The following is a 23,628-nucleotide window of genomic DNA, read 5'->3' on the forward strand; positions in this document are numbered from 1 at the left end:
AAAATAAGATTAACCTAAAAGAGAAGCAACGACGGCTGAAGGTACAGCTCCACCGGGACCCTGTTGGATTTGAGGCTGGAATCCGTTTTCGTCAGCAATGTATGTGACAACGTAGTTCACGCCGTCGGGTCCAACCCAACCATAACGACCTTGAACCGCAATTCCTTCATTATCCGTTCCTTGGTTTTTCAATTGTCCTTGTTCTTCATGCGAACTTCCATCAGATAACTCCCATCTGAAAATGAATTATTAAATATCTAAAAATATTAACTATTTTTTGTAATCTTATCAGACAATAAGATTCATTGAAATCACTTACGCAAAACTGTACGCATCGAGCCCAGCGTTATTGCTCTCATAGCGTACAATCTGGACGTCTTGTGGACTTTGTGGAGCGCCCGTTGCAGCAGCAACTATGACGAGTACAACAAACTGAAACAAAATGCGGTAAGATAACATAGCGTCTTTACATCATACCGATAATTTATTTAGTATAGTTTTTATGATTTTTACTGACCAATTTCATATTGCTTATTCTTTATTATACCGACCGTTCTTTTCAAAGTGAACTTGCTTAGTGGGATGGTTATGTATCCGTACGTCTGTCTTATATATGGATGTGTTTCTCTATTACCAGATTGCAACATGAGCGTAAAGCTGTGGCGCTTCAGAAAAGGAACATCTATCGTAGTATTGTAAGGCATTTGTTTGTGATGCTCCGTTGGCACATATGTTAGTTAACAATTGTCGTGACCTATGCAACTTACTTATGAAACATCATAAAAGTCAATGTTAATAAAAAATCAGTGATGGCAATTAACAATTAGTTAAACGGATAAAACATAGCCTAACGTATTAACTAATTAATTACATAAGTTAATTAATTGTTTGATTTAGGACCCACCCACGAGGTGTGGAGTGGTTATAGACTGTTTACACTACGGATAATGAATTTATTATTGCATTTCCACTTAATTATCACTCAGCATTATTTGGGGATAATATTTCGGGAGACAATTAGCATAGCCCTTGAATTCTTCTTATTATACAGATAATGCAGCAATTGTAGGAATATGAGGTAATTATTATTTATTTTAGGAGACTTTGTAGCCCTCAGGCGATTGACGATTGTTTTTGTTTTTCATAATGGACTAATAAAGATTTTAAAATTTCAATTTAAGCTAACAAGATAGTTTTAAACTTGTACTAATATATGCATACTATAATATTCATATTACGACTCGTTACTTCTGTTTAAAAAATATATACAAAGTTAATAATTCTCGAAATAGAAAAATATAGTGGCACATTGACAGATTTTAGCTTGTACCGAATTGTTTATTGTCTTGTATAACAATATGGTATACTGCCATTATCGTGGCATCAATATTTTATACAGTATGGACTTATTTAAATTTTAAGAATTGCTTTTATTTAAAGTGAAATAAAGCTAATACAAATTCAAGTTCATTTATTTGACTATATTATTTGTTTATTGATTAAACAGATTCTAATCCGTTATCTCAGATTCTTAGATGATACAATACCGTCCGATAAACGCTTAAAATACTAGTTTAACTTAAAAACTAAATTAATCGAATAAAAATTTAATACACTTAACGGATTTGTACGAGTCTACACGTAATTATTAAGGTATAAATGATAGGTTATAACTTAGGTGCAATTTACAAAATAGTATCATAATACAATAAATACTAATACAACCAGTTTGTGCTTAGTTTGTAAACAAAAACTTTTTTAAATAATAATAAGTGTGTTTAAAATTTATGGAATAATATTTTATCTATTTTTAAACCAAAGATCCTGCGCATTACTCGTTATAATATAAATAATATTTTGGAATAATTGTTTGTTTTATTGATACATGTGTGTAAAAATAATTTAAATATTGTTTTTGATAACTACTTTTAATCGAAATATAAATTAAATGAGGAGATCCGCAGAAGAACCTCTGAAGCGTCAGTGAGCAGGATACATCCCATGTGCAACTAGTGGCCGTTGGTCCCAAAAGACTCTTGAGTGGCGACCACGAGCTGGTACACGCTGCGTGGGTAGACACTTCGCTAGGTAGACCGACGAGTATTCCTAGGAGTGGGCGTCTATCGGCTGATTAGAAGAAGAATTAAAACAATTCTGTCACTATCATTCACTAGGCCTACTTTTAAATCAATAAAATAACCGTATACGTAGCGTTATGATTATGAAATAGACCGCGATGAAATAGATAAAGTTACCATATTTACGAAATTGGTACCTTCACTTAAATTTACTTGTGTAAACAAGAAGTTCGCTTTTTTAAATTTTACTAGTCTAAACTGTCTAAACATCAATAATACTATAATGTTCGTAGTCTGAATTACGAAAAGACGATAAACGAAATTAACGAGAAACTTATAGTAAGTGCAATAAAACAATTGTGAGTGGTGATATAAATAATATGTATTATAATATTTAGGAACATTATGGCACTTGCAACATTCGTTAAGGTTATGAGAACGTCAATCAGTCGCGGAGAGCTGTACGGCCTTTAACATTTTCAAGTGAACGATGTTATTAAAGAGATGATACTTTTGTAATAAAAAAGCATTAAAAACCGTTCTTATTTACATTTAACACGGTTTGTGAATTATTATGAATACATTGAATTTGCAAGTTGCACATACTGATGCAGGTTACGTTCGGTACTGACACTAATGCAAAACGTTTAAAGATTTGAGTCCAATCATTGAAAGAATCACCTAAAATTATCTAAGAGTCTCTTTCACTGTGTAATAAGAATATAAATTCTAAACAAAGCGTATACTTTTAAATCAGAAACGATAAATGCATAAGTTGAAGAGCACGTATTCATTTTTAAATCGATTTTATAATTATTTGTGCACACTTTTTTTTAAAGTTCTATATACTTAAGCTACATAAAAAATAAGTAATTTTTAGTTAGAATAGTTATATTTCTGAAGTAAATTGACTAGGTTAACAACTTTTACTTTAAAATTAATTTTATTGACTACAATTGAAAGCGCTATTTTATTGATATTAGATTTACTTTCTTTTCTTATGAATGCTGCCATGTAAGTCACTAAAAACACATTTACAAATAACATTGCTTAAATGTTTGAGAAATACCTGGAAATGTGCTATATACATAAAGGGTTAGGAAAAACATAACTGGCATTTATCTATATTTCGATTGTGTAGATTTCAAAGGTAAAACGTTACGTCACAGAGTGTTGAACCGACACGCCGTTGACCTCCGACACACGACGTCTTCCTTACTAGAAATACATTTTAGGTCAATCTGCATTACGATAGCTGCCTAAACAGAAACTTACTATTTGTGAAACCAATTTCGTACAAGGTCGACTGATATAACATATCGTATTAAAGCGATGTCAACGACATTTGCCTTTACGTAATACGACTTCGGCCTATTCATACTAATATTTATATTTGATATTTGAAATTCAATTTTTCTATTACATTTTTGTATCTAGCTGTGAAAAGTATAGATCATGTCAATAGGGCCATATATATATTCATGTTATTATCAACTCGGGATAATTTTCAATACAATTATATGTCATGAGAAAAATGCCAGAAAAAGCCTATTTTTTGGACTTAAAGACATTACTTAATTCCTTCAACTTAAAGCTACAAAGGTTCCAAATGCGCCCTAATCTAAAAAGACTCTATGAAACACTTAGACGGGTATTTTATTTTTAATCACTTTAATATCCCTAATTGAGTAGTAGAGCAACTTATTCTCAAACTTTATTGACTCTTTAAAAATCCTTCACACTATAATATCTTCTTATACAACTACATCTAAGTACATGTAGCACGCATACACTCTCATGTGAAAGGGTTGTATGTTATGTAAAAAATTAAAAATTTCTTTAAATTGTTCCAATGAAAGAAAAATGCCTTGACCTAAAAAAAATAACCAGAAGAAAAAGAAAAAAAAACTATTATCCACCTAATCGACAGTTTATTATACATATTGTCTTATTTATTCTCTTCATTAGAATACTTAACGTCACCAAAAATGTAAATCTCATACATACATTAAGTTGCCTACAAAAGAGTTACTTATTTTACTTTAAGCCTAGGGAAAGGTATAACAAGCTTATCTTTATTTCTATTGCGAAACCTACGTTACCCTTATATATAGTGGTAGACGTTAATGGTGGTTTTATTATAGGAACAGGAGCCGAATCCGTAAATATTCTTGAGAGATGATAAATGAATACTTGAAATAAATTATCTAAAAAGATATCATTTGTATCACTCTACACAATGTCTACATGTTAAATTTGTTTTTGCAATTTTTTACTTTAATTTATAATTAAAAATTAGAAAGAGATTAGAATTGATTTTATCTACAATTCCTTATAGCGGCGCGGCGCATTATTATTTAAGATTGGCAAAAAAACTATCTATACATGTACTATCCTTTTTATCTCGAATATAAAATAGTCTCAAAAATTAATTTATTAATATTAAAACAATAAATAATGTTTAACATACATTAAATAATAGAAAGTGAATTTAGAAGGAAGTATACATTGAATTTAGTCATACAGGAATGCGCGTGATAAATGGTTATCACTTATAAGCGGAAAGCAAGTTTGGTTTAATGATATTTCTAAGAACATTATGCGGTATCATTGTTCGATCAATACAGGCAGTCACCTGTGAAATATCACGCATCAATAGTGTGGGTTTCTCCAACATTACAACCATTTGAAATATCTCATGTAACGCTTTAAGTTTATAAAGTGCAAGTTATTCTCGCCCTTTTGCCGAAATATGTTCTTTACAATATTTCTCTTCTGTAGAATCAATTCTAGTGAACAATATAGATGTTATATGCATGTAATAAGCATTATTTTACAATAGTGCTACCGAAACCCTGTACAGCGCATTAGGAGAGAGCAATGAGGTAGGAAATCGAAGAAAAAAAAGCAGCAAGGGCCGCCATGCCTGTTAACGGCCAACAGTACGGAACGACAAACTAAGGCGGTATTGCGGTTTTGGAAGGACAAAAGTGTAAGAGCTTGCTGCTCTGATGGCAACCATGAGGCCATTTCTGATACCAACCAGTAAAACCTAAACATACACGACTGTCTTCAAAAGTGTATGTCGTATTATATATAAGTATTAAAATTTTATTCTAAAACCCTATAAAACTTTCTTAATGGCATACAAAAAATGATTTAATTATACTGATTGCACCCACATAAAAAAAAGATTGAACATCACTGTTAGCATATTACACGATAATTTTATTGTGGTAAGAACTTTATGCTTGATTCAAAACTGCATTTATAGAACCTATTTTAACGTATTTTATCAGGGATGCTTTTTATTATTATATTCCCGACATTTCTAGTAATTCGCGACATTCCTAAACCTACGCAAGACTTAGGTAAAGGACGTTTAATGTCACAGTTATTACGATGTACCTTCAAAACTTGTTATTTATCCAACTATTACCTAAATACCATCAATAATTATCATAAAAACATCAAAATAAAAATCTATCCTCAAAAAAGGTTTATGTTTAATATAGATTAAGATCGTAAAAATGAAACAAAGCAGAGATCAAATGTATTATACATTGAGCGATTTCCCCACACTTAAATTTAACACTTCGAAAATAATGTTTTATTAACCATATATTGTTATTATTGCAAGAGCATTAAGCTAATAAGGTTTTCGGATATTTTTATGAGCATGTTTACTACATTAATTTTTTAAAATAGATTACTTTCCATTTTCAAAGTTTGTAAGAAAAGCAGCGCTAATTCCTGCAATAATCTGTTTAAATTAGCTTGGCTAGGTATTAAACATTCGAAGTCCACATACAATCATTTATACTAGAATTTTCTTACAGTTTCGAATACTATAAATTTTCTTTTCTCTTAGATCATAGCTGCTAAAATACGTCGCTTTCACATTGGTGTAAACAAATATTAAGTAAAATTAATAAATGGTTATCTCCTAACCAAATTTTGTTTACGCTACCTAATTTACTTAGTCGACGAGAATTCTGTCGTCATCTCGTTCAACAACTTTTTAACGAGGAAAAGATGTGTATGACATAACGAACATAACCTCTATCTTATGGTAGAGTTAACACAAAAATTGTTTAGGTTTTATAGGGTATGTGTGATGTATAGGGGATTAGGAATACTTAGTCTGCTTATTATGTTTTATAGTAGTAACAATTATATGAGCTTTTAGAAACTTTGAGAAACAGATTTTGTAATAATGAAAACTAACCGCCTTTTGTATTAATAAATATATTATTCCATAGGCATGTACGATTTTTAACTACAAAATAAAATATTTTTGTATAAAAATATCATGATTTCTTTTAAATTCATACTGATTACATTGTTAATGATAAAATATTAGTAGTTTTTCGAGGTAAAAAAAGTGTTTTCATTTTCTTTGGAAGTATACATAGTAAAGAGATAACTTAATTCTTAACAATATAAAGAATATTTTTAAAATTAAATTTGTAAATTACATTACTAATTATAATTTATTAAATCCATCCATCGTTCATTTATGCAATAACAAATCGCATTAGTAAAATTTAAAAAATATATAAAATCATGTAAAGCTCCATAAAGTTTGAATTATGACTATACCACAAGGTTAACGTAACCTTAAATTATTCTTCTATCATTAAATTTAATAGCATCCTTTTGTATTTGAGGTTGGAATCCATTAATGTCGGCGATATATCGAACGCTATAATATTGTCCTAAAGAATTGACATATCCGTATTCTCCTCGAACAGTAAAAGTGTTTTTTCTTCCTTTGTCGGTGAAACCTGCCTCTTCTTTTCTATAAGTACCATCCGATGTTTGAAATCTGTAAATAAATAATTTAAATTTGTATTATAATCTGTGCATTTATTTTACCATTTTTACCAATTTTACCATTTGTCATTAATTTTACCTATTTTTATCTAATGATAACAATTAGAAGAACACGATACATTGTTTACCTCTATATATTGTACAGATGCCGTATTATAACCATCTGTTCTATTATTATACAGGGTGATTGATTTTAGGTGTAAAAGCTTTAAAGAAGTGAATGAATAGCATATATGCTTCAACAATTTTATCGTAATTTAGAAATAAAGCAGTTTCAAAATTTAGATTTCTGATTATTAAAATTACTTATTGTTTACAATATATTCTTACAGAAGTACTGCCGTTTGTACTGCCACAAGTTATTGACAATATAATTTGTCATGATCTTTTTATGCAGAGTTATTTGAAATATGTGAAAAGCTTTATAATTATTGTTTGATAAATGTGCCAATTATCCTTTTAAATCTGCTATCCCTATAAACAATTATCTTGTACAAAGATTTGACGTGTTAAGAAAATGCTTGACAAATCCACTAATAATTTTATTTCGGTCCTGTTCATAATAAAACAGATCTGTTTTAAATTCTTACTTACTCAAAACTGTATGCGCCGTTGCCATTGTTGCTATATTCGTACTTTATTATCTGTTTATTGCTGCTATTCGCCGTAGGTACGTTTTCAACAGTAGCTAATAACACAGCCACGATGAGGCAGATGAATCCACAAATCGCCTGCGCAATATACACATCAAATGTCAAGGCTAACTAGAACAAGCTTCACTTTACTGGAATTTCAATAATAGATATTAATTTGATAGCATGTCCTATTCAACCTCAAAAAGGAATAAGACACTGTACGCTATATTTTCCACCTTCCACCTATTTGATACCGTAAAAGTATATGAAAAACCTTGAACCGAAATCAAGGTAAGCTTTTACTATTTATATATTGTTCGTCATATAGCATTAATAATAAGTTTTCTTAAAATAATATTGTTAAAGGAACACTGTTTAGTTTTGCTGTCCCGCCTGCATTTACTTCAATACACTTGGAGGCAAGTAGACTAACGATAACTATTATCTGTTAAATTTTCATTAGGAATCTATGTCCAAAGTATTAAGAGTGAATAAAGAAATAGGTATAAATGTTCATCATACACACTATTTTTCGTTAAATCTTACGTTACTTACCATATCTATTAATATTTTTCTACGCCTGTTAACTTAATGAACTGTGGACCATGCGTATGGCTGCCGTGTCTTTATATCCAGTTCTTCAGGAATGTCAGCTCTCAACTTCATTCCTTTGCAAACAATACGCCGCCAAGGACTCCTCTAGTTCAATGACTCTATCATTTAATAGCCTATCATGCAAACATACTCCTTAACTGGATTGGCAACTAAATATAATTAATTCCCAGGTTCATTAATTTGTAATTCGAATCATCTCGCCTGTGCCGGTTATGTGAGAAAAGGCATTGGCATAAGTTGATAACTTATTATTGTTATTATTGCATGGTCGTTACTCATAGCCTAAGAGTTACTAAGTTATTACGAAACATTTAAACCAAAGTTACAATGGCATTAGTTTTTAGAAAGGTATTCATTCAAGACTAACAAACACGCTTTACTGTTATACATATACAGGTTGATTGGAAATAGAAAAAATTGTGAAAGAATGAATGTCAACCTCCTATCAACATGTATACATATTCAAATTGTTTTTGGGTTATTACCCTTTTGATAAACCCTATCTATTACTAACTAATCCCGTGTAAAAGCCGCTTGTAGGTAAATTTACCGAAAAGCAGGTAATAAACGAAATCAGACACCATATGAAATTGTAATTCCTTATAAGCTGTGTTATGTTTTTTTTTTAATATTTATTCTGAGGTCTTTCATTTCTAACAATTTACACATACACCGAATACATTGATAGTTACAATATACTACTTACAGTATACATTATTCTTAAATTAAATTACGACAGTAGACAAAAAATGAAACAGAGGATAGCGTTTTCATAGGCTAAGTCGATACGAAATGTATTGAGTGTGTTTGATTAATCATTTTATTATATTCTTATGTTAAAGGTAGCAAGTAAACATAAAAAGCTAGTAACTATTCGTTCAATGAACTTTTATTGACGTGTTTAGGATTGTTTTAATTATTGGAATAGAAACATAACTATACCTTTTTTTTTTGGGTATCGAAAGTTACCCAAAGGTTCTAATGTGGAGAAGTCTACTAGTTTTTAATATTTAACCAAAATTTGATATCGATATTTAATGATATATAATCAATAGTATGATTTTTATATGTATTTACATACATATTTGGTTAAACATATATACACATTTAAAATTAATCAAATTATTATTTAAAAAGTAATTAATTATTCAAAATTTTCCGGAAATCTCTAAAATATTCATAATGTTATTCTAATCAATATCTTTGTTGTTACTCATTATAATTTGAACTTTTTTATTATTAAATGAATAGTCTAACGGTAAAAAAGGTAAGAAATAAAATTTGTATTGTATTCGTTATGTATTGTAATTCGTAAAATTATTAAAAGTTCTTTTGTCTGTTGTTTTCCGGCTTATATTTTAAATCATTAAGTAATTTTCACTTAATTAGGCGTTATCTTAAGATTATAAATCCTCGATTAACTAATAATTTTGCAATTAACTATTATTATTTAAGAGGAATAACATTATTTTTGCGATTAAATTTGAGTAACATTTTTCGATTTTTATGGGATTGTAGATTATCTACACATAGGCCAAAATTTCGCAATCATGTGTTATTAGGTATAATTCAAAATATTTATGATTTTCATAATTATACAATATATCCGTTTATATGAAGTATATATTTCTGATATGATTTGAAATTTATTTCCACGTGAAAATACATTGGCACTACACCAACAGACGTAAATTATCACATAACACTAAATTTCCTTATCACTTTTTGGAATTAAACATGAACTTAAGACCCATCTTGTGATCTTATAATTTTCGTTGCCTCTATAAATCTTTCAATATTAATGTTGGTTTTCATAGTTAAATATACAGTTATGTAAAAAGTGTATTAAATATTAATTGGTTGTGCGTGATATCTGTCAAAACGGATTTAAATATAAAACTGATTAGTATCTCTCAAAAATGATGCTTATGAGGAAAGGCTTGAAACATGACTACACTCGATTGCCTTGATCTTGAAGAAGTTATTAATGCGTTTGCAATTTTATTTACAATTCAGAACATTCAGAAAATATGAAATCATTCATGACATTGATGTTTGTTCAACTCTTCAAGATAATTTTTGTGTGGCTAACTAGATTATAACATTTCCTAACATCGCGGAACGGTTATTGCAATAAGATAAATGGCTTATTGATAATAGTAGTGTTACTTTAAATTTTGAGATTTGAGCTATAGATCAATACATGTCTCATAAGTGTAATAATATAACAAGCAATAATTTTGCCTGCATCAATATATGTTAATTGACTATAGCATTGAATCATAATCACCAAAATATCAGCGGGTAGAAGCAAAGCCTGCCTCGAAAATCGCTACAATGACCGGTCTTGCGTTATCCGCATCTAACATAAACAAATATCCCATTTTGCACTACAAAAGCTGGGGTAGTGTGACTTGGTTAATTAAAGATATTATAAATTTATAGTGTTCTCTCTGTTATGCCAAATTAAAATAGCCACTTAAATAGCAAAACGCAATAAGAGATCAATTTAAGAAAACTAATTAAAACACGGACCGGTTTAAATAATTCGGTTATTAATTGATCTGCTGATTTATATTCCGGAAGTTATTTTGAAATGACCGTGATGTATGATATTACGTAGATAACAAAGCCACTGTCACGTTGTAAATTGTTGACAGTTCTCGAGAACATGTTCATATTATTGACTTTAACCTCTAGTATGCGGATACGCTAATTTCCTTAAGAAAGTGTTTTAATGAATATTGACTCTACCCGAGTAGCAGGTAATTCAAGTTATACGAAAAAAATGAAGAAAGACATTCGTTAATTATATTAAAGTATTCAGTTCTTCCCATTTTAAAACGAATAATGAATTTGTGGGTAATTGTGTTGGTTTAAATAAGAAGGCTGCGAAGAGAGAAAGTGAAAAAACATTTGAGCTCCTCCTCCGCAGTCGGAGACCTAGAGATCGGAGGGAGCTCTACCGCGCTCTTCTGCCACCCCCATAACATGACCTTGGCGACTGAATTGGGGTGATCCTGCGGTGGTGCGCGAACTAAATCTTGCATGTTTATGATAACAAGTTAGAGCCTACAGCTCTATCCTGAGGGGAAGAGGTACAAGGCCACCGCCGTTGAAACTACGATAGTACGCGAGAGCGTTTCCGTATTTTTAACAAACGACGTTAAAGAAAACCGGGGTATTTTTGCCGGTGAGCGTTCGGCTTAACCCTTTTGTTGCCATGTATGGTATGGGGTATCCGATGTAGGTTTTCCCCACGGGAGAAAAGAAACAGAATAAACAACAACATATAAATAAACCATATATTCAAACTAAAATTGTTCATTTTCCCAACAAAGATGCGATGAGAGGCCCCGATATGCCGTTAGCCTCAAGCCGTACCTGAAATGTGGTAAATATAACTTAAACTAATTGCAAAAATTTATTTACTAACACTATATTTACGTATACATTTTGATAGGAAAAAATACTTATTTAAAATTATAACATTTGTAATAACTACTATAAGATTAACGTACAGTGAGTTCTATATAAAGTTTTTTAAAACTTCTTTTTATTATATTTATATGATTACTTACTTGCGATATCTCATCTTGAATGACATATCCGTTAATATCTGCTACATAATTTATATTCCGCGGAACTCCTTCTGTGTCAGTATATGAATAAGAACCTACTACGTAAATATATTGATTTGGTAAACCATCATTAATTAGGCTACCCGTTTCTTCCCTTGTAATACCATTCGATGTTACAAATCTGTAAAGAATGAAAAAAGTACTAAATTATAATACTGTTGTAACACTTTATTATGTTTTATAATAGAGGTTAAGTAGTTAAAAGACCCTTATTATTTAAAAGATCTGAATTTTTTTTCAAGCAGGCATGTTTTCATTTTATTGTTTTTTTTACGAGTGATGTGGTTGCCGCACTGCAGAGCACAACCAATCAATGCTAAACAATCGATATTATTATACCATTGTACATACCAGTTATTCTCTCACTTTCAAATACTGTCCAGTGTAAACTGGACAGTAGTACGCTTATCAATTTTTTCAACAACTACATTTTTTGAAGAAAAAAAAAAGAACTCTCTTTTGTATTATTTTAGGTGTAAGCTACACACAAAATCATGGAGAGGGCTATGCTGGGGACTTAAGACTAAAGTAAACAGGCAACAGTGGGGTGGAGACTGGAGATCCACCTACAAGTGGACAGACAACCTTGTTAAGGTCATTGGAAAACGACGATGCCGGTCGCTCCCAAAAGGTCTTATGGCTGGATGACGAATCTTCACAGTCTATTAAAGTAATGAAAATATATACTATACAACGTGCATCAATCGCTGGTTGTACTATTTATCAATAATAGTCAAACATTATGAGAGAGATGATTAAATATTAGTATATGTAGCAATACTGAATATATATTGCAATTTACGTAAAGTTTTTCCTTTTTCTTAAACTTTTCGACGTGTTGTGAAAGAAAGTTGGAGACACCTTTATCTAAGGAAGAGTGAATGGATCCAGAGATAACCTAGCCGCGTAATGAACGGATCAGATGAGGGCTCTTATGAAATTGCCACTGGAAGGAATCGTGCGTAGTGCCTTGGAGAGGCAAAGATAGCGGAAAATTGTGATAAGGGTTGGTGCAATAACATCATTTCATCATTACTCTGGCAAAGGCATACCATACCACAAAGACGATAATTTCTTAATCTGTCTTGCTTACGACGAATATTATTATGTATTCGAATGCGTTGTTCTTAATTATTTACATGTTTTTTAAATTGTTATATATTTCACTGTCTCTTTATTTAATGTTGCATTTTTGTCTAAACAGTAGTCAAGTGTAAGTCACTTTCGAAGTTATTACAACTGATTTAATTCCTTCATTTAGATGTGATTAATTATTGTAAATATTGGACGTTGTAAGTGAAAATGGTCGGTAAATTAATGAATTAATATTTATTATTATATGTAGTACCAAATCTTTTGCGACAGAATATACTAAAAATATTATCTCACAATGATTAACTTTGCAAAATATAATCATTTTAAATTTTAAAAACAGTTTAAAGAATTAAAACAAAAACTTTACGTGTCCTTAAAAAATAATTACAATCATTTTGTAAAAGTAATCGTTATTACTCTTTTATTGTAAAAATATTTTAGTAAATGCATTAACAGTATAGTCTGCAAGGATAAAATATTTTTCGAAACAGTCAATATTGAGTTTATTTACACTATTTTTTTTAATTGTTGAAATTTTTATTTTTCAATTCGTTTTAAACATCTGTAAAAGTTCTAGTGCATAACATATTAATAAATAATTTATTAATTAAAAACCCAATAAGACTTTTGTTTCAATAGTAAAACTGTCTAAGTCACCTATGCTAAGCTTTGCTAAACAACTTAGAAGAAGAGTATGTTGTACATACTTTAAATAGGCAGGTGCTACAGATTTTTTCATTGTTATAACTCTTAATTATACCATTTTAATGAATGTGCTTAAAAATAAATTAAAGCTATATAACAACAGAAAGCACAAAGAATATAAAGCATGGAAGCTATTACCAAATTAAATGTTACAATTATTACCTGAAGTGGTAGTTACCGCGTCCATCGTTATTATTTTCATATTCAATTATTTTTGAATCTGATTCCTCAGATTTTATGGCATCCGTACTAAATATAACAAAAGATAAAACAAGCAGGAAACGATACATCATCTTATTGAAATATAAATGTAAATTCAACTTATGAAAAAAACGGCACAGTTATTTGAATTTAAAAAACATAAAATAAAAACGATTCACACAACTTCACCGTACGAAATACCCAGTTAGTAGTATTATTTTAACCATTACTGTTAGCCTTTATAGACTAATTTAAGCGTCTGTTATTATGTATAGAAGGAAGATTTAAGCCGGAATCGTGATATTAAAACAAAATATCTTATAATTATCGTGACGCTACCTGCTTCGAAGTAGATACTTACTACGATGTTTAAGGATAGCTTTACAATAAAAGTTTATCACTCTTTCATATTTACCATAATTTTTGGACATATTATGAAATATTTACTTGCTATTAATAAATATTAATAAATGTTTGAGACTATATCTGACGTATAAGCGTAACCGTAATAATGTGATATTTTACCTCTTCCTGGTTATTTGCTAGAATGGATGACGTTTGTTGGCAACCTTGTTGTTTATTTTAATTCTAAAAATAAAAGTTGTTCGTACAATGACTATAGAATATTTGTGTTTACATTTTTGTCTATAAATAAAAGATTTATATTTTCGTATTGATTACTCTGGGTAGCAATTAAATGGACAGGTTTAAAAAAGCTGTTTTAATGAGGAATATTTAAAATTACCATCTATATTTACGTCCATTTTATTTCAAGGTGAGATTTCATATTTCTGGGTAACCATGAGTACATATGAGCGAATCGTATCATCTGTCATGCGAACTTTTTACAAGCGCCCGCCATTTTCTTGTTTTTTTTGCTCGTGTGTTTACTAAACAATTGTGATCAGTTTCAATGTTTTTAATTACCTATATTTTTGTTTGGTAAATTAAGTTGTGTGTAAGTATTATATTTTCTGTATGGTGTGCAATAGATAAATCAATACATACACGTGCAACATATATATTTTTTTTAAAAGCAGTAATATAACGCCAATCTGTTGATTTATAGCCTCTCCAATATGACGTTATTTTCTATTAAGAATCAACTGTTACATAAGAAGACGAATGACATTTGGGGCCCAACGGTTTGAAGAGTATTGTTATAGGTCCTAACATTTTTATTGATTGTACAATCATATTCTTGGTCATAATTAATAAATCACTGAATAATTATACCAGAAAGTTATAGATATATATATAGATGTGCACGGATTAAAAATATTTGGTTGTCAAAATAATTAATAATCTATTAATCTGATATTAATAGAGCAAAGTGCATAATGATTTACCAATTTTTTTGTTATTTTTAAATATTTAATAAATAATAATAATTATGGATCTCAAAAAGACCAATATTTCGTCTACAAGATAGTAAAGGTCAATTTGAACTTTCGACCTTGTTTTCGGAGTTATTCGCTTACAAAATCATAGTTACTTTTATTACATTATATATTATATTATATTATATAGCTAAATATCCGTATTTCAAATGGTCCTCACATTTTTATAAATCGTGTCTAACTGAATATCTAGTAAGTTTGAATAATAACTTAAATGTCTTTTGTTCTGAGTACTGCACAAAGAGTTTGTAAATGAAACAATCACAACCTTGAGTAACGATTACTTATTCACAAATTAAAAGATACACATTTTATCAATTAACATATTTTAGGTTATTTTGAAGCAATCAATATTACTATTCGTTAAGTACATTTATATTAAATATAAAACAAGGTTTGTTAAAAATCAACATTATTTTAAAAAACATTCTCTGTATATTTTTTACGATTTTTTAGTTTTTCATAATATTTATCATAAACCAATACAGGTTTCTAAATAGAATTACCTTTACTCAAGTAAATTAAAATAATTATATTTAAACCGGGTCAGAACTTATGGCCGAACATTCGTATTCCATTAAACCAGTTTGCGATGCGTCCAAACATCTATGCCGTAAGCATGATGTACTTGGAAATTGTTGATAAATATCAATGGCACATTTCATTTGATATCCTCAATCTTTTGTGTTTTTTTGGCATTTATTTCGAAATTCCCGATTCTTAAGTTTGTCAATAATTGGCTCATGAATGCGCCACCTCATTTTGCCATTACTGTTGTTTTTGTTAAAAGTGCCATCTGTTATTACAAATACAACATTTGATGTTTTTTGAACGATATATTACTAGCTCTTAATAACACGCCGAAAGCTCGTAACGTTTTGTATTCAATATAAAAGATGGCGCTGAAATAAGTTTAAATTTTGTCGTAGTTTACAACTCAATAAATTTTTTGAGGCCATCGTAAATTTCACACAATCTACATATTATTATAAAAATCAATTTTTTTAATTATTTGACAAACGTGTACAGGATACGAAGATTAAATTAAAACTGGGGCATCATTGAAGACAATCCTTGGCTAGTCATTTGAAAGAACCAAATGTAACGTAACAAAATTGAGGCATGGCAAAGAACCATGTTTGGTTTTAAATATATTTAGGCATCTCTCAGATAAGATACGTTAAATTACTCAAATTACAGGTCTAATTAGGTAGATTCGTACACAAATAAAAGAAACCCGCATATTCCAGGGAGTTGGCAGGTGGAAATGGCTGTGGGCAGGCTACGTAACAGAGGAATAGAATAGATTGCCACCGGGGTCTCAAGATTCTGGAATGGAGACCACAGATCAGCAAGTACATCATAGGATATCCATCCAAAAGGTAGAGAGACGACCTTCTTATGGTCATCGAAGGATGCTGAATGGAAGCCGTTTTAAATCTGTCTTATTGGAAATCTATGGATGAAATGATAAAAAATATGATGATCAAATCCGCACTGACATCATTCAACGGTGAAGACCGATGGCGTGATACCACACGGCGAACTCTCAGGATTGAGAACAACGGAACACGTAGGAGGATAAGGCTAGCTAAAAAAATCCGTGACTGAATTTAACATTTCGTAAAAGAGTCATCAGAATAGAAATAAATTAGAATCAAGAGCCGTGAATCCGGACAAATTGCATTTATTTGATTTCTCGGTTCTGGTGCTAGCTCTGCTTCTGACATACCTCATTAATATCTGCTCTAATTCTTCTCGCGTGTTCTTTTATCACAATGAGAAATATCAACTATTTCATTTTTTTTATTGTACATTCTAGAAAACAATACTTAGTTTTATATTATTAAAAAAGTACAACGGACGGTCTCATCACACGAAGCAATTTCTTCTAGACAACCATATTATGAAAACAGTATAAATATATTTATACATCTACTGTTTTCATGCATACCCGTTATTAATCGGGTAGTTAAAGTGTAGAAAACATACATATAATCAAACATACATATGTATATAGAAAATATACTTATTATAATATACGGTATAATATATTTAATAAATACAATAATTAATAAAAACATTAAACAACCTTGGATCGCACTTGCCTCAGAAAGAATAAAAAAACAGAGTAAGAAAACGATTATAATTATTGGATAAATAATCATAGGTATAGTAAATATGTCTTATGTATTTCTTCTAAAGGATAGGTTGTTTATTGCAGCAAGGCATACTTTCATCATCATTATTTTAGTTAAAGGTCGTTCACTGCTCGACATAAGCCTCCCTCGTAGATTTCCAAAAGGAGAGAAGTGGCCCGAAATCTCTTTACAGTTTACTAAGCTTGTAGTCCTCAAGCTTGACTCAACATGACCGAATCGGTAGCTCTTGTAAGATTATTATTATTTAACCAATGTTGAAGTTTCATTTACTACATAGCTCATCAAACTGCTACAAAACTCGCTTTGTCTCTACTGTTAGTCTAGTTACTGTCTATATGAATGCGTCGCGATGCAAGATCGAAAGTTATACTTAAAAAAATACAAAAAAGATTTATGTCAGCGTTTCATAAACGAATCAACATAATTATCGTATTTTGTCATTAAAAATCTCTTAAGTATAAATTGCTAGAAGATTATCGTTGATGGAAACTCTGAAAGCGTTGTATTGTAATAACATACCCCTTTATTAAATCTGTAAATTCAATGTGGTTAAATAATTATTTAATTATTCTTGTGGAGATCTCCGTGACAAACCATGAGTTTAATTATTTTAAAAAGGTTCTTTTAGCGTTTTGCCACCTTGAGCTGTAAATGTTTACAGAAAACCAGCAATTGATTATAAAAGAAAATTTACAACAAGGACTGTGTTAATTTTAGGAATAACTTGTAAAACCTTCGTTGCTGATATGTAGTTCTGTGCACAAGCCACTTGAATATCTTTAGATGAGATCGATTGGGGCATATATTGCGTAAATACAAATAAAGCGGGTAAGTATTGCTCAAACTTCAAAGATTTATTCAGATTTATTGCTAAAGTGAATTTAGAATGTTCACTCTTAATTTTCATTTGCATTTAATTAAACTAGCAATAATAAATCTAGTCAATGCATATATGGATTATTAAAATATATAATTCTTAGTAATGTGTTGTTGCTTCGGTGTAATCATTTTCTTTATCTTACGCGGTGCTTCCATTATGTAAATATTCGTGAACATAGACGGACTGTAAATGTTTTATAAGTGCCCGGAAAAATGAATCACACTGTAACTGTGTTTATATAAAGAACGATGTGAGAACCAGATTCCTATATTCTTCAAAAAAAAAATGATTCGCGACAATAATAGTAACAAAATAGTAAAAGTATAATTTTTACAATCATCATTGTAATGCGTGAGAACTTCTATAGACGATTTTATAAAGGATAATCAGACGAGGAGAAAAATGTGAAGTGCTTAGCACTTCGAATTTTTTAATAGTGGCTATTTTAAGGATTTTGGACTGATAGCCATGAAATTTAGATTTAAAATAAATTATTATGATATTTCTTTAACAGGTTTAACACATTTTTTTTTGTTTTTTTTTTACCTGAAGTAATGTTGATCCATTTCTATTTTTATAAATAAACTTTGACTTCTAGCTTCTGTTTAAAAATATCTTATAAAAAAGTGAATAATTTTTTAAAGAAAGGAAAAAATTAAACGTTTTCGCTTCTATCGACCATATTTTTAACATTTTTACATACGCTGCAGTATATGTTTTATTTAAAACTCTTATAAAAATTCTAAAATTTAAAATTAAATTAATAAAATCTTATTGATTTGCTTTATTGATTATGCTTGAAATAACGTCATTTTTTGCTGCCACCGAAATATTGGACAGTTATTTTAATTATACTGCCGGTTACACGATTTTATCAGACTTTGGAAAGTATGAAGATTTTTTAAATTAGGTTTAATTGTCTAATTATGTATGAATAATCAATTTTATAACAATACTGTATCTGAGTATTGTCATAAAATTTTGAAAAATGTACGTTTCTCACTTAATTTTTAATGACAAAGTTAAAAGTCTCTTAAATAATTACATTATAATACATAATACTTTTAAAATTTTTCATTAAAAAATGTGCATTCATAACTTGTAGCAAAAAACTTTCGTGTCGTTTGCTCAATGAAGAAGAACCGATACAAAGTTATTGCTTGCTTTAAACTTTAGTCCTAAAATATTCATAAAGAATCTGTATCATTATATTTTGACGAATAATAAAACACTTATTATCTTCCAGTTATATTTATAAATCTTGTTTATTCTAATAATATAAAATACATCACAGTGACAAATCGCTATACTTAAATGATTTGAGAAGGTACATGGGTAAAATGTTTTGTTGGGTAGAGCGGGCTTAAGTCATGTGTTGAGATCTAACCCCGGAAAGGTTGCTGTTGGAATTGTTGCTGGGGCTGCTGGGGTTGAGACTGGATGTATTGCAGAGCTCTGGCGATAGCTTCTGGGATTGGAGGAGGAGTTGGTAAATGGGCACCCTCAGCGCGGAAACCTGTTAAACAAAAAGAGTAAAATCTGTAGCCTATTAAAAAGTAACTATGGAATGGAACAAATAATGATTTAAAATAAATTATACATCTCCATTATTTTTGCCAATAACGTCCATTGCTGGATACAGATTCCTCCCATAGATGTCGGTTACGAATGACACATCGCCTTTATCATGTCAGCTGATACTGTATATATACTGCAAGACAGAGGGCTGACCCAAAAGATCGCAGCGATGACCGGTCTTGGCAAGCTCGTATCCTTATTGATACATACACGCTACGAATTATAAAACTCGTTTACATCTTTATCCAGATGAGCATCTATAACGCTGACATTATTTCTACTGAAATAATTTGTAGTCATATCACGTAATATATTTGCATTTAAACTTTACCTTTACGTGCACATAAATGGCCAAGTTTTTGGGGTTAGCTTTTGAGTTGTATGAAAAATACCTTAGAATTAAAGCATTACAAAATGAATAATTAAAAATTACCATTCTCATCGGCGACGTAGGTGAGAGAAATAGGGATTCCTTCGGGCGATGTGAAACTGAAGGAACCTTGTGCGACTTGAGCCTCGGCATCCTTTACACCGGCGTTTTTCAGGAAACCTTGTTCCTGTGCCGCGATTCCGTTACCAGTCTCGTAGCTTTAAATAAAAGAGAAAATTAAATTAGACTTAAAGTTAAATAAATAGGATTTCACATTCAACCTAAATGAAATTTGGCCAATGATGATAATGATAAAATATTTATACAACAACAGATATAGTTTGCAATTAACTTGGTTCTGTAGCCTAGTTCTATAAAGAAACGCAGTAGAGTGTATACATTCAATTGAAGAAGCAATAGAAGAACAACCGAAACAATCATCGAGACAATGTCCAGAATAAATACATCAGCGGAAAAAGAAAAAAAAGCTTAGGACTGTGACCGTCGGTCTTAAGTCACGGATTTATTTTCCTACAAGATTGCATACTATTCGTACTTATAAAACAACACAGCTTCTCATATTGGAACATAAATATGTTCCAATATGAGATAAAACAAAAGAGAAGAGAAAAAATGACTCTTGTCTCAAACTTATGTTACCGTGAATTATAACAATTATCGTTTCAGCCAATAGACGTCCATTGCAAGACACTGGCCCACCCTAAAGATATGGGGATATGCCATAATCGCGACGCATGGAAGGCAGGTCGCAATGTGTATAGTAGTATAGTACGCAGAGGACGTTGTTTACAATCGGGAAACTTATTTGTGAGCAGTGGCAATCCTAAATAATCAATGTACATTGTGTGAATTATAAAACTGTTTTTTGGGAATCGAATCTTCGACCTACGATCGCAAATCTAAGTCCTTAATCGCTGAGCTACCACTGCTCGATGTATTATAATAATAAGTTACAATTAATAGCATTTATAATAATAAAATTATATTTCATGTTTAAACAGTAAACATTTTACAATTCCATAATTTATACCTTTTTAAAATTTGTTTTAAACATTATTACGACCTTAGCGTGGTTTATATTTATGTACTAGGATATATCGATTCTAATAATAATTTCTATCGAAACTGTTAGAGCGCACATTATGTATACAATACATACATTGCCAATCTTGTCGATAAAGTTTTATGTTCTTGAGAACTGTTTGTTACAGAACAAATTCAAATATTCGGATGATTTGTAGTGTCCTAATAAAACTGTATTATACTTTTATTGTGTTGTTATTTTGCAATAACAATACAAAGAACTTGAACTGGAATTACATATGATGCAATTTGTTTTGAACAAACCTGCATTTAGTTCAAAACAAATTATAATATTAGAAATTTATTTTAAACTTATTTGATACCTAACTTTAATGATTACATAGACGAGAATACATAATAAACTTAAACTATATGCCGATGAGGTGAACAGGCTTTGACAGTATTTATTACAAAATGAACACACTGAAAACCTTTCGAAAGTAATTTCTGTGATTCACGGATTAGAAAACGGCAAACGTTAGTGCATAGGCCAATATGTTGCATAATGAGGGCCTGGCAGCGACCACACGCGTGGATGACTCCAACATGGCGTTTAATTTAGTTTACATGAGACCGTCCATTTGTGAAGCGTAGGCATTTCGAAATATACAATATTTACGATCCGTTTTTCGAAACGTGCTTTTGTAATTTATTTATCAAATCAGATATCAAATTAAAATGTTGATGCCATTTTATTACCAGTGAAATTTACGACTCATGTTACTAAATATAAAAAATCTTGACAGAGAAGGTTGCAAATTATAATAATTTTACAATTTCGGCACTTATATTAGAGTGCCTTTCTATATTCAAGACTTACAATTATGACTAAAACTTTATGTATTGTCTGCGATAATCATAGAAAAACCAAATATTCTTACCTATATTGGTAACTTCCATCAAAGTTAACTTCTTGCGTCTGCTTAAGAATAGGAATGTGCTGTCCCTGATACTGCTGTTGTTGGAGCTGAAATTGTGGTGCACCACTGACTAAAGCAGCTAGCAAAACCAAACCTGCAAACTGAAATAAAGAGCGAAACATCATTATTTTCTTTTCTACATAAATACAAAAAATGGAATAATAAAAGATTCAAATATTAAGACAGCTTAATATAAAATTTACTGTTTTGTTAGTCTTTAAGGGTCAGTGGCTCGCTTAGAAAAAAATATAATGTTTACATTTAATGAAGCAATACCTATTGCAATGGCTATTCATAGTCACAGGGGTGCAAAGGTTATGTAAAACTCATAAAATAACAAATAAAATAAAACTGCTTGCTAATAATTATCTACGGTGATAAAAATATCCACTTCAGATAATTTTATTTACAAACATTATTCTTCTTCATTGTTACTTTAGTAACGCTCGATATTTCACTAATGGTACTAAATCTTAATTCACAACACAAACTTTAATTAACGCATAAATTTGGCGAAAAACCGTAACACAATTTGTTTTATGCTATTAACACGATGTTGATGTATGAAAATTGTGGGAATATGTTACAAGATATATAACTGTGTACTCCAAGCTAGTTATACAAATGCGTGTTACAATGAACATGCATTGTTTTCTAGATAATAAGGTCGTTCTAAATTTACAAATCTTATTTAAAATTAGACAACGAAACAAAGAGAATTGAAATATAGACAAATGGGTGATGTAAAAACTCGGTTAATTTTTAAATATTTTTTTTTTATCTTGAATACACAAAGTTTGCGATGGTATAGATTCTTTATAAACTAAATGAACTTACCGACTTCATATTTGTTAGTTTTAGTTATGTGTAAAGGTATTGATGATCCTCGTTGGATGTTTGTGGCGGGAATGATTTTTCAGATCGAACGGCGTGCCTTTTATACTACGCTGCGAAGGCGCAGCTCTAAAAATTAGAGTACGCCTCTGATAGGCACAACGTGGTGAACTTCAAAGCGACACCGCCCGCCCGCCCGACGCACGCAATGCATGCTAATATGTACTTTATCTTTTAGAGAATTAGAAATGCATCTTTTCGTTCATTAATAGTTTGTGACGAATACGTGCTTCGATACTTATTAGGTACATTAGTTATAATTCAATAATTAAAGACTCGGGCCTTTTGAGACTGTGATGATATTTTTCCTAATTTTTGTTTCATAGCGTCGAAAAAGTATAAAATCTTATTTTTAGTACTTTGATAAACTAAATTTTAAATATTTACCATACTTGTTTTAAAAAAATTAAGGTTTGATCCTTTTAAAAAAGTCGTCTACTCAGAGGCCAATTTTGATAATAGTGCTTTTCTTAGATTTGGAATTATTTCAAACGTCACATGAGGCCTTTGTCTA

The 23,628-nt window shown here is 30.4% G+C and overlaps 4 protein-coding genes across 4 annotated transcripts; all 4 read right to left on the reverse strand.

Annotated features, from left to right (window-relative positions):
• Positions 1–9: 9 nt before the first annotated feature.
• LOC137930867 (endocuticle structural glycoprotein SgAbd-5-like) lies at positions 10–526 on the reverse strand. Its single transcript, XM_068774204.1, has 3 exons — positions 518–526; positions 320–432; positions 10–235 (listed from the first exon to the last, which is right to left on the reverse strand). Exons 1-3 carry the CDS (start codon positions 524–526, stop codon positions 10–12), a joined length of 348 nt encoding a protein of 115 aa, XP_068630305.1.
• A 6,172-nt stretch (positions 527–6,698) lies between these two features.
• On the reverse strand, positions 6,699–8,215 carry LOC137931159 (endocuticle structural protein SgAbd-6-like). The gene is made up of 3 exons (XM_068774561.1): positions 8,147–8,215; positions 7,509–7,645; positions 6,699–6,906 (listed from the first exon to the last, which is right to left on the reverse strand). Exons 1-3 carry the CDS (start codon positions 8,213–8,215, stop codon positions 6,699–6,701), a joined length of 414 nt encoding a protein of 137 aa, XP_068630662.1.
• Positions 8,216–11,471: 3,256 nt separating this feature from the next.
• Positions 11,472–13,991, reverse strand: LOC137931293 (endocuticle structural glycoprotein SgAbd-5-like). Its single transcript, XM_068774732.1, has 3 exons — positions 13,768–13,991; positions 11,746–11,926; positions 11,472–11,548 (listed from the first exon to the last, which is right to left on the reverse strand). Exons 1-3 carry the CDS (start codon positions 13,896–13,898, stop codon positions 11,489–11,491), a joined length of 372 nt encoding a protein of 123 aa, XP_068630833.1. The 5' UTR covers positions 13,899–13,991; the 3' UTR covers positions 11,472–11,488.
• A 5,502-nt stretch (positions 13,992–19,493) lies between these two features.
• Positions 19,494–23,126, reverse strand: LOC137931324 (endocuticle structural glycoprotein SgAbd-2-like). Its single transcript, XM_068774791.1, has 4 exons — positions 23,058–23,126; positions 22,182–22,321; positions 20,260–20,414; positions 19,494–19,764 (listed from the first exon to the last, which is right to left on the reverse strand). Exons 1-4 carry the CDS (start codon positions 23,064–23,066, stop codon positions 19,631–19,633), a joined length of 438 nt encoding a protein of 145 aa, XP_068630892.1. The 5' UTR covers positions 23,067–23,126; the 3' UTR covers positions 19,494–19,630.
• Between the last annotated feature and the right edge of the window lie 502 nt (positions 23,127–23,628).

This window comes from Battus philenor, unplaced genomic scaffold (assembly GCF_028537555.1).
Source record: "Battus philenor isolate CCGP_79_NKW_IND1 unplaced genomic scaffold, ilBatPhil1.0.hap1 SCAF_7, whole genome shotgun sequence".
Taxonomy (NCBI): Eukaryota; Metazoa; Arthropoda; class Insecta; order Lepidoptera; family Papilionidae; genus Battus; species Battus philenor.